Source organism: Ailuropoda melanoleuca, chromosome X (assembly GCF_002007445.2).
Source record: "Ailuropoda melanoleuca isolate Jingjing chromosome X, ASM200744v2, whole genome shotgun sequence".
In the NCBI taxonomy this organism is placed as follows: Eukaryota; Metazoa; Chordata; class Mammalia; order Carnivora; family Ursidae; genus Ailuropoda; species Ailuropoda melanoleuca.
Genome location: NC_048238.1, coordinates 37,429,038 through 37,441,454, shown reverse-complemented (window position 1 = coordinate 37,441,454; position 12,417 = coordinate 37,429,038). Strand labels below are relative to the sequence as shown.

General features: G+C 44.6%; 1 protein-coding gene across 2 annotated transcripts in view; it reads left to right on the top strand.

Moving 5' to 3' along the window:
• Positions 1-10,922, top strand: part of MAOB (monoamine oxidase B) — a 68,625-nt gene extending 57,703 nt beyond the window's left edge. For both annotated transcript variants that reach the window (XM_002922898.4, XM_034649320.1), the window contains 4 exons: positions 1,667-1,764; positions 7,962-8,073; positions 8,627-8,689; positions 9,920-10,922. In XM_002922898.4, the coding sequence (XP_002922944.1) occupies positions 1,667-1,764; positions 7,962-8,073; positions 8,627-8,689; positions 9,920-10,072 (426 nt within the window). In that variant the 3' untranslated portion in view covers positions 10,073-10,922. The remainder of the gene's footprint in view (positions 1-1,666; positions 1,765-7,961; positions 8,074-8,626; positions 8,690-9,919) is intronic.
• The last annotated feature ends 1,495 nt before the right edge of the window (positions 10,923-12,417 follow it).

Genomic DNA, 12,417 nt, shown 5'->3' with positions numbered 1-12,417 from the left:
CTTGTTTCACCGTTGAACATCAGGGGTGCAGGGAAAACACGCCGATTGGCTCAGGGGGAGCCCCGCTGGCCGAGTTTCACAGACACCTTCGGAAGTAGCCTGAGGATGAGGACCCTGCGATCTTCAAGTTACACAAGTGGTAGCCCCCACCCCGGCAAGATGGTGAAAGGCAGGATGGGGTGTGATCGCGAGGCGGTGTGGTAGGGGCATTTGGTGACCGCCAGAGGGCGCAATGCGCCCCTAACCAGGAGACATGATCACCTCCCTCATCCACGTTTAAAGCAATGAATTGGTGGTGTTCTCGTGACATGCACCAGACCGCGGGGGGGGGGGGGGGTTAACGTTTGAACACGGATTAAATCACCTTTTGAAAGCAATTATTGAATCCAGTTATCCATGAAGCATTTGAAGACAATGGAGACCCACAAACAAATGAGCAGTTAAAGCGGGAGAAAAATCAAATGAGGGGGCTAAGAACGTTTAACTGGTTAAGCTTCTTACTCAAATCTCTGCAGCGCACACCAGGACATAGCTGAACAGCTACATGGCTTAATCTTCTTACTTCCACACTGATGTTGCTCAACTTCACAGGGACTCGCTCCCTCCCACTCAGGTGGTTGTAGCTTTTCGATTTGTCATTTTTGTTCATTCTTTTAAAGCAAGAGTTTTTTTTACCACCCCCCACCCCCCCCCCGGCATATGATGTAAGTGAAATTCATACTGTTGATTTTTGGAGTTCCTTGAACGAGAGTGATTGATTGGTTTGGAGAGAAGCATAGTAATAACGAAGAATGTGTTTTGCTTCATTTTTTTGTGCTTCCATAGACCATTTAGCAAGTTTATTTTATTTATTTTTCTTAAAGATTTTATTTATTTATTTGAGAGAGAGAGCACAAGTGAGGGGAGGAGCAGAGGGAGAGGGAGAAGCAGGGCCTTGTGCTATCCAATGTAACTGCATATTTTTTAGACAAAACATTTTTTCAGAATCTATATTTAAGCTGACCTCTTTCTCTTAAACTTGCTATGTTGCTTCATGATAAAAGCTTATGTTAGTTATTTTAATAAAGAGCTCGAGCTTTGCAAAATCTCAACTCAAGTTTCACCTGTTCGTGGCAAAAACACGTTTTTCAGACCAATAGTTGATGCAGGTGCCCCTCATCCATAGACGTGCCTACAGCCCATGAACGCATTCATTCGTCCATCTAGCTTCCCTTAGCAAAGCTCGCTTCCACCACAGACGTGAATCTGGTCATCCTTTTTCTTTGACAGACATGTTTTTCTGCTGGTTTCTCCGCTCCAACCACTCCAGTAAGCGTAAATAAATCCTTTTTTAAACTTGTCTTGATACCATTAGGCACTAACAACTTTTTAAAAGGTAAGAACAATTAAAACGTGGAATGAGACAGTTGCAGTTCGTGAACGTTTCCTGAGCCATGAACGAACCAAGTGAAAGAACTTTCTCCAGTCAGAATGTCTTCGAAGTTTATTACCAAGGACATTTACCTGCCTGAAGACATATATCTAAAAACATCAGGTTAATAATAAAGCTCTCTTTCAGACGTATGTTGGTTCTTCAATAACATGCCCACCAGGCTGTGTTTGATTTATTCTAGACTAGATAGCTTCGCTTGAGTCTCCCCTGAACATTGGTCTTTCTCTCTTGCAGCCAGTGCACTACGAAGAGAAGAACTGGTGCGAGGAACAGTACTCCGGGGGCTGCTACACCACCTACTTTCCCCCTGGGATCATGACTCAATATGGAAGGTAGAGTAAAAGTGTGCTAAGCTCTCATGGAAATTCCCTGAACCGGAATCTGAGCTCTAAGTGGGTTTATGGAACCCTTCTCCCTTTTTATCTTGTAAATGAGAAAAGAAAGAAAGAAAGAAAGAAAGAAAGAAAGAAAGAAAGAAAGAAAAAGAAAGAAAGAAAAAGGAAGACCCAATTTCCTTTGTATCTTGTGAATCTCCTGGGTAAAGTCATTATAATTCTGCACGATGGTGGTGCCTTGCACTCTGGATTCCTCTGAAAGAGCAATCCCAATCAATATAACCAACGAAGGTGGCCACATAAGAATAGGAATTTAGATAGTCAGAGGGTTTGCTTATATTGTCAGAAGAATTATTATCTTGAGATTAGAGCTCAGTAAAATTTCCTTAAAATGGAACTGTTGGGGGCACCTGGGTGGCTCAGTCGTTAAGCATCTGCCTTCGGCTCAGGGCGTGATCCCGGAGTCCTGGGATTGAGCCCCACATCGGGCTCCTCCGCTGGGAGCCTGCTTCTTCCTCTCCCACTCCCCCTGCTTGTGTTCCCTCTCTCACTGGCTGTCTCTCTCTCTGTCAAATAAATAAATAAAATCTTTTAAAAAAATGGAACTGTTGGGGCACTTGGGTGGCTCAGTCAGTTAAGCACTGGACTTTGGGTTTTGGTTCAGGTCATGATCTCTTGGGTGGTGGGATCGAGCCCTGCATTCGGCTCTAAGCTCAGTGTGGAGTCAGCTTGAGATTCTCTCTCTCTCTCTGACCCTCCCCCCACTCATGTGCGCGAGCACACATGCGCGCTCTCTCTCTTTCTCTCACTCTCTCTCAAATAAATAAATAAATCTTTTTAAAAAATGGAACTGTAGAAGTGCCAACATGGGTACAGCATTAATAAAAGGAATCCTCAAGTCAGAATTTCTTTGAAGTTTATTACAAAGAACACTGACCCCAAGGACATATCTCTGAAAACATCAGGATAATAAGGCTCTATTTCAGACATACATTGGTTCTTCAGTATGAATTCTAGACTGGGAATGCAGCGAGTTGGGTACAGTCCTGATTCTATAATAACCAACTTTGTCACGCTGGGGACAGGTCACTTCTCTCTGGACCTCACTTTCCTTGGCAGGTGTATGAGAAAGCGCAAGATGGCATACAAGGAATAATAATCAGTATGTTCCTGACAACATGAGGGTTTTTTAAAAGACTGATCTTATTTATTTATTTATTTATTTATTTATTTAGAGAGCGTGATTGGGGGGAAGGGCAGAGGGAGAGGGAGAATCTCAAGCAGACTACGCGCTGAGCTCAGAGCCTGACGCGGGGCTTGATCTCATGACCCTGAGATCATGACCTGAGCCAAATCCAAGTGTCAGATGTTTAACCAACGAGCCACCTGGGTGCCCCAAGAGTTTTTTTAAACACTTTTTCTGAGATACAATTAACATACCATACAATTCACGCAAAGTGCACGATTCAACGGCTTTTAGTGTTAACGGCGTTGTGTGTCCAAGTTGGACTCACTGGTGTTTGGATACTTGTGTTTGCTGACGACGGCAAGGTATGGATTGATGATCTAGCAGTAATTATTATGACCTTTATAGTAATACTAAGCCAAGCAATAATTTAATGCCAAGAGCTCAATCTAAACAAGATAGGAAATGTCGGGTAGTGAGGAAAAGCCTGTTGGGAGTATGCAATAAAAAGAAGACATGAGTGAATGTAAACAGATGATCAACCTGTCCACGAAAATCAGTCAAAGAACGATTAAAACCTGCTTGTGAGAAGACACACAGTGACTTTGGTGCACACTTTATCTTCCTGCAGATAGCAAAATGCCACGTACGAGAACATTCTGGGGCCAAAGAGCACGACCTGATTAGCTACTGGGTCATTAAGTTCATTTTGGGATATGCTGAGTATAGAATACATCCATAATAATTGCTTCATTCAGGACTTACTGGCTAAGTGCCATCCATTTGCCAAGCACTGTGCTGGAAACATCCATACCAAGAAAATTCCTCCATGCTGTGAAGGAGCTGACAGTGTTGGGGACTGGGGTGGGGATGCGGGGGAGTTCTCTCCAGAAGACTATAATGTGTTGTGGTAAGGCGTACAGAGAGCGTGGAGACCTGTACAGGGAGAGACGGGCTAGCCTTACCAAGAGAAATCGAAGAAGGCTTCCTAATACACATACCAGCTGAGGAATGTAGAAGGCAGAGAAAGATATTGGAGGATGCACCCCAGGCCGATGGAACATTATGCGCAAACATTGGGAATGCTTCAAGTTTGGGGGAGGTCTGGGGAAAGTTCTGCATGGCTGGACTCTGGGTCCTATTGGGGATTGATTGGAGAATCAGAAAGGTAAATAGGAACCTTTGCCTCATAGAACACATTCAGGAAGACAAAACTTACCTTTTCAACAAAGAAAGGCCCATCAGAGCATGATTTTTGGTTCTGGGTTTTGCAGCATGATTAGATTTCTGGCCACGGAATGGCAAGTTTCATGCTCAGTCCCCTAAGGTGTGGCAAGAAAATGTCTATCGGGCCACGGAATGGTGGGGAGCCAAAAGGGGATTCACCCACACGGGCCTGGCCCTGGCCACCCCACAGAGGCAACATAAACCACGTCGTATCGGGCATTGGTGGTATTTCTTCCTAAGGACATCTATCAGGCTTCAATTTGGAAGGTAGGAACTAAGGCTCAGGGTATCTTGGTGACAGAGCTCCCGGACTGAGCAAGGACAGCCTGCCACAGGGCTTCCCTTGACCTGTCAGGCTCATGACATTTGCGGTACTGCAAAGAGTGTTCCCTTCACGGCCCTGGAAGTACACAGAAAACGCTCTGTTTCCAGATGAAGATGAAGGACAGTACTGACAGCGCGTTAGTGAAGAAATAAACACACATTTCTTACGGAATTTTACTTCTGGATAGACAGAAAAATGGATTGTAGTGATGAAGCAATAAAAGATATAAAGAAATATTTTACTCCAGCAAGCCATGAGAAATACACATGGAAATATCCCTTTCTGTGAATATATACTGTCTGCTCACTCACCTGCAAAAGAAGAGACAGGGATTTTTCTTCTCCAGCTGTTGGATGTTTTTCCCCCCAAGGGAATATTTGCACATGACAAGTAGAGGAAAAATATCTCATCTGTTTGAAATTAATTCTTAGTTTTTACATTTTTACATTCCAATTGTTTGCATGACTAGTTCTCTAAGCCTTTATTCTCCCATCTAATATTTAATTCTACGATTTGGCCAGGCCTTCTAGAGGTTTCCAATTTGAAAAAAGCAAACATGCTCGGACACCTGGGTGGCTCAGTGGGTTAAGGGCCAAATCTTCATTTTGGCTCACGTCATGATCTCAGGCTCATGAGATCAAGGCTCACATAAGGCTCCGCGCTTGGTGCAGTGTCTGCTTGACATTCTTTCTCTCTCTTTCTTCCCCTTCCCCTGCTCATGTGCTCTAAATAAATAAATAAATAAATAAATAAATAAATAAATAAAATCCTAAAAAAGAAAAAAGTGAACATGTATAATGTTGATGATGATACACAAGGCAAAGCATAGAGGATAAAAACAGAGACCTTGACATTAAAGCAGGCCTGTTTCCTCCTGCGTAAAAAGCAACATTGTTTAATGAACTTGGAGAAAGTGAATTTACCTACTCTTGCTGGGAATCCTTCCTGAATACGTTTAGGGTCTCCAGGCCCTTATGGCTATGGATCATTCTAAATTATCCCATGTATTATTGGCAGCATTTAATATTGTGTAATATCTTCTCTTCTACTTTCTACCCCTTTTTTATTCTTAATGGCTTCAGTGAGGGCCAGTGAAGGAAAACTCACCAATTCAAGCAAGCCCATTGGGTTTTCTGATAAAAGGCTTGGTGGTGTACAGTGTTGACCAAGATAGAGCTTGGGTGTTCACTCTGGACATTCACATCCCTTACTTGATATAATGGCAACCTGAGATAGGATGAATAATGGCAGGATAACAGTGCATCCCTTATGGTATTTTTGTCAGGGTAACAGCAAACCACCCCTCTTAGAAGCCAAGTGCAGTACACTTCTGTCCTTTGTATAGCATATGGTCACCCTTTGCTAACTAGTGATGATGATACACAAGGCAAAGCACAGAGGACAAAAAAACAGAGACCTTGGGGCGCCTGGGTGGCTCAGTCGTTAAGCGTCTGCCTTCGGCCCAGGGCGTGATCCCAGACGGTGGGATCGAGCCCCACATCAGGCTCCTCCACTGGGAGCCTGCTTCTTCCTCTCCCACTCCCCCTGCTTGTGTTCCCTCTCTCGCTGGCTGCCTCTCGCTGTCAAATAAATAAATAAAATCCTTAAAAAAAAAAAAAAAACAGAGACCTTGACATCTGGTAGACCAATTCCAAATCCTAGCTCTGCTATTTCCTAGCAGTGTGGCTCTCGGCAAGTCAGTGCACATTTCTCCAAGCCTATTTCCTCATGTGTAAAATGGGATAATGATAATAGTAGGTATGTCACGGAGCTCTTTAAAAAGATTAAATAATTCAATAGAGGGAAGAAGTATAACTAAGTGATTAAGACTGTGGGTGCTCGGGGTGCCTGTGGCTCAGTCAGTGAAGCATCCAGCTCTTGGTTTCGGCTCAGGTCATGATCTCATGGATCGTGGGATCGAGCCCCACGTGGGGCTCTGTGCTTTCCAGGGAGTCTGCTTGAGGATTCTCTCCCTCTGCCCCTCCCCTGACTCGTGTTCTAAATAAACAAATAAACAAACAAATAAATAAATAAATCTTTTTTTTTTTTAAAAAAGACTGTGGATGTTGGAGTCAAATGGCCTGGGTTCAAATACCAGCTCTGTCACTTAGTAGCCGTGACCTAGAGCCTTACTAGCCGTGACCTGGAGTGAACGACTATCTTTGTTGCTGATTCGATTCCCCAGGAAGCAGACTCTGAAAGAGAGGATGTGTACTCGAGACAGCCCTTGGGGTCAGTACTTGTGAAAGTGAGAGGAGGAAGGCAAGAGTGGGCAGAGGGAGAAGTCGGACTGGGAGGTACTTCCGACGAAGGCCTCAGCTGACCCCATAGGGAGCTCTGGAGCTAGGATGGCCCTTAAGAGTTGTTCCAAGTTGGAGCGAGAGGGTCAGGTCCTTATCACCCCATGATGATTAGTCATTGAATGCTCCTGCTTCTGGAAGGAGGCATGACCTTGGGGTGACGCAGTTTCCTTCAGCAGAGGCAATCCCCAGAGAGGACTGACATCTGAAGGCATCTTCTGGCAGCACTCCCAGCAGCTGGGAAGAAATCTTTCATTCCTGAAGGGGGGTCTTGGCACTACATCACAATGTCACAGTCCCTGTAGCTCCATTGTCTCATCTGCAAAACGGGGATGATCGTAGCACTGACCTCATAGGGTTGTGGTGAGGATTAATGCACTTCGAAGTGCTTGGCACCCAATAAATGTTAACTGTTATTTAATGTGTTAAAACTCTTAACACGGGTAGAGGCGAGCCCTCAGTGAGTGGTAGGGTTTTTTTGGTTTGTTTTCAAGATTGATTGATTGATTTGTGAGAGACAGAGAGAGCAGGGGGGAGGGGCAGAGGAAGAGGGAGACAAGCAGACTCCCCGCTGAGTGTGGAGCCCAATGTGGGGCTTGATCTCACGACCCTGAGATCATGACCTGAGCCAAAACCAAGAGTCGGATGCTTAATCAACAGAGTCACCCAGGCGCCCCTAGTGAGTGGTAGTGTTATGGCCACAGTCAGGCTCACAGATTGATGGAGAAGTCGTTCAAAAGCATTGCACTGGGTCCTCTAAGAGATGGGGAATCCAGAGCTCCGCGAGAGGAACTGATTTGCCAGATTCGTTGGTGGAATAACCAGGGAGGGAACTGGGGAAGGTGTCACCTTGCCTGGAGCTGGGGAGCCATAAAAGGACTGGGCCCAAACCATCCCTCATTTCATGTAGGTGAACCAAATACTCCATTGACATCAGCGCCTCTTCCTGTAAGCCCTCGGGGCAGGAGCACTTCAGCTTTAATTCCTTGTCTGTGGCAAAGCTCATGCACTGGCTGGAGGCCCCTGTGAACATTGTTCTGGAATTGCCCAGGTCCTCCTGATGCTTCGTGTGGGAGAAGACTGCCCGGACTTGGTCTTTGTGGGAGGGCTTTTCTCCGCCTCTCTGAGACTGACCACTTTTTGCTCTTGTTTCAAGGGTTCTACGACAGCCCGTGGGCAGGATTTATTTCGCAGGCACCGAGACTGCCACACACTGGAGTGGCTACATGGAGGGGGCCGTGGAGGCTGGGGAGAGAGCAGCCCGAGAGGTAGGGCCTTGGGTCATGGGCTGTGGGAAAGGAGGCAACGCATGGGTCCTACAAGCGGGTCAGAAATGTCTGAGATCCTGGAGGCCAACTCCCCAGTAACCTCCATGCAAAGACCCATGAAACACCCTTTGAACAGTATCCTGAAGTGCAATGAACACTTTAACCCAAAAGTAATAGTGAAAATATCTATCATGCCACCCAAAGTAAAAAGACCCCATGGGGCAAAAAGATCCCTATGGATGTACTTGAGAGGTCACCCAGGTCTAATGCTATAGAACCAAGAATGTTTTTATTATGACTCGGAGTTCATTTGTATATTTCCTGACAATCCCTACGATCTCATTGCTATTGAGACATGTTCACAACTACTCAAATCTATGGCGAGCCTAATAGTTGGAACTTCTTAGGTCATAGCTGAAAGACCTTTCAGAGCCTTTGAAAGATTGAATGCACTACGTTGGCTTTTACTCGGGTGTTTTTGGTGGATATCCCAAGAGATAAACCGGCAGAAAGATGGTTTCACCTTTGTTATTCACCAAAATACTCTTTTCAGGTCCTGCATGCCATGGGGAAGATCCCCGAGGATGAAATCTGGCAGTCAGAACGAGAGTCAGTGGTAGGTTATATTTTATTTCATGAATTTAAATCCCTTTTCTCTAAAAACAAGTATTTGCAGAAAAAACCACTTATAATGTTCACATACCTTTCGCTAAGTGATTCAACCCATGCGTGTTTGAAAAGATACCATGAGGGGGCGCCTGGGTGGCTCGGTCGGTTGAGCCTCTGACTCTTGATTTCGGCTCAGGTCATGATCTCAGGGTTGTGAGATGGAGCCCTGTGTCGAGCTCGCGCTGGACGTGGAGCCTGCTTAAAATTCTCTCTCTCTCTCTCCTTCTGCCCCCTCCCCCCTCCAAAAAAAGAAGAATTTAAAAGGATACCACGAGTTAGGGCATAGATGAGAGAATTAAAAGAAATCGATAAATTTGTAGCCTGCCACATCCATTGCAGATTATTAGGAAAAATACAATTTTTTTTTGTCAGAGAGTTCTAGAACATATTAAGAACTCAATAAATGCCTCCTGAATAAATCTCTAACCTGGTGATTCCCAATAGGGGGTAGGAAATGAAAGGAAGATATGTCTAGGGACCGGGGGGGGGTGGGGGTGGAGGGAAATTGAGCAGATTTAGATTAGAAAAGCGTTTTTCAATATATGCACTGTTCTTTTTGTAATGAAACCCCAGGAGGTTTTCCTGACTGGAAGGAAGGACACAGAGAATAAAGTGAAAGGCATTACAGAGGACGGGGGTCAAAAAGGTCGAAGTTATTCCTTGATGAATGTGAAGTCCAAAAGAATAGCACTGCCCGTCCAAGTCGTTGCCTTAGTGCTTCTGTCAGAGATGGGGCTGGGGGCTGAGGGGACCACAGATTCATTCAACTCGACAGATGCTTACTGCGCACTCCCTCCGCATCAGCCTCCATGCTAAGGGTACAGCACTGCTTTCACGGAGCAACGACACGTGGGGAGAACAGATGACAATCAGAAAGCCCAACTGTCATGAAGAAGACTTGCCAAGGGTGTAAAAAGAAGGGGCCGTCTTAGCTTGGGGGCCCAGGAAAGGCTCCCCCAGGAGCCTGTACACTAAGACTTGAAGGATGAGTCAGAATTCGCAAAGTAAAGGGCCTAGTGGGGGAACGGAGACGAGTGTCGTGGGTAGCACGTATATTATATTTAATGGCCTAGAGGTGGGCAGGAGTGGGTCATGTTCAAAGAACTGGAGGGAACAAAGAATTTCTGGAGCAAAGTGTGTAAGTCCTGTACTGACACCGAATGTTCTCTGAACCCAGGATGTCCCTGCACAGCCCATTACCACGACCTTCTTGGAGAGACACTTGCCCTCTGTGCCAGGCCTGCTGAGGCTGATTGGATTGACCACCATCTTGTCAGCAACCGCTCTTGGCTTCCTGGCCCACAAAAGGGGTCTACTTGTGCGCATCTAAACAGCGGGTGTCTGTAGCTACGCCTTCTCCTCCCTCTGTCTGGTGTGTGGGTTTGGGGAAGGGGTTGCCATGAGGTTCCAAAAAGACATAAAGACTGTAGAATGAGGTGGGGAGCGTGAAGATAAGTCAGACTTCCGACCATAGGACACACGGTATGTCCTTTTGCGGTTGACCCCTGCATATTGTCCCTTACCTGGCTTCACGCTCGGTCTTGCCCATTTCCAAGTTTACTGCACCCAGAATCTTTATCGTAGTTAAACAGGCTTCTTAAGATCCTCGCTGTCCCATGACACACCTTGCCCACGCAGAAAAAACTAGCTTTTTCCCCACCTCCGTGGCTTTGTGCTGGTCCTTTCTCTTAGGTGTAACATCCTCTTTGTCCAAGTTCTCTGCACTTGTCCTTAGACTCTTGTATTGTTATAGCTGGGCCTTAAAGAACATCTGGTCTTCACTTTCTCTTGTAGTGTTGATCAAGCCAAGGTCAGGAGAGGTGGAACTTAATGGCCCAAGGTCCACAATAAGCCACTGATATTTGGGAGACTAGAACACAGGTCCACTGCTTCTCCCACCCACCAGGGTGTATGCCCCAATCACCCTCTTCCACTCCCTGCCATGGTCACTGATGGTGTCCCTTTGTGTGGGTTTATGCTGCACTAAGTTGTTATGCGCTCCTCAGTGCTACTCAGTATATATCCTTAAGTCTTACTGTCTTGTGCAGAGTATCTTCCTCTGATTCTAATTTCTTTGAGGATAGGAATCTTGTCTTTTCTTCCTTTTGTATCCTCCATTATATCTGGATACAAAGGTCAGTCCGCGTTTGGTGAATTAAAAATAAAGTTGATTGACCAGATGTCTGTCGTCTTTTCTTCTTGCGTAATGACTTTCAAGGTTTTGACAGATCAAATCAAGACCCAGTATTAGACGTGTAATTATGGCTTTAAAGCCTTTGGTCAACATTTCCTTGGAGCCCAGAAGATGCATGCATTTTGATTGCACGATCCATCGGGCAATGTGCGTGCGAGCACTTGGTAAATGATTTATAATGATATGATAAGGGTGCTAAAAGACAGAGCTCCTTCCTTTCACCCCTCTCAAAAGACCTGTCAAAATAATTGACATATTAATAAGACGCTTTAACTATTAAGATAATTATAATATTTCAGTTGCCTTTTCATATTCTTTATCGGTGCAAAGCTTTTTACTAGGTACACTCATTAATTTAAAACTACAGTTTCACAGTCCATTAAATCCTATCTAAACTACTTTTTAAACGATATCATCATTTCAAAGTATTCATATCTCTCAACTCCCAAGGTCAGTTTTTGTCAGAATATATTTTAAATCCATAAATGACCATTCTCCTACTCTCCTTTAGAAAATGAAGCTTATTATTCTTAACATAAATGCAATTTAAGAAAGCTCCAAGATTAATCAATAATAGTGTAGAATTTCTGGTTTTACAGTGACATTTACATTCATGAATGTGTAAGAGCTGTAGGGACTAAATGAGAAGTTAAAGAACCCACTAAAACTTTGTATGTAACCATTTTGGTTTTTGAATCTGTCTAAAAATGTAATATACTTGGCATAGAGATGTCTTCTTGAACATGTTTCCCTTCAAAAAATTTCCTCCCCCCAAATTTGTCACATTAATATCTCAAACACATCGATTAAGAAAGAGTCAAATAGGGAAATGCAAATCAAATCCACAGCAAGATATCACCTCATGTCTGTTAGAACGACTTAACACCAAAAAGATGAGATGGGATGCCTGGGTGGTTCAGTTGGTTAAGTGTCCAGCTCTTGATTTCAACTCAGATCATGATCTTAGGGTCATGGAATCGAGCGCAACGTCAGGCTCTTGCTGAGCGTGCAGCCTGCTTCAAGGTTCTATTTCTCCCTCTCTCTCTGCCTCCCCATCGCCCACCACTACCCGCTCATGGACCTGTGCAATCACTCTCTCACAAAAAAAAAAGATAAGAGATAAGTATTGGTGAGGATATGGAGGAAAGGGAACATTTGTGCACCTTTGGTGGGAATGTAAATTGGTGCAGCCACTATGGAGAACAGTATGGAGGTTCCTCAAAAAAAAAAAAAAATAGAACTGCCATATGATCCAGCAATTGCAATACTGGACATATATCCAAAGAAAATGAAAACACCATATTGAAGAGATATCTGCACCCCCATGGTCACTGCAGCATTATTGACAACAGCCAATGAATGGAAACAACCCAAGTGCCCATTGACAGCTGAATGGATAAAAAGTTGTGCCATTTGGGCTTAAACTCTCCCATAAAACGCCACAGGGTTGCAGATTGGATAAAAAGACATGACCCATCCAT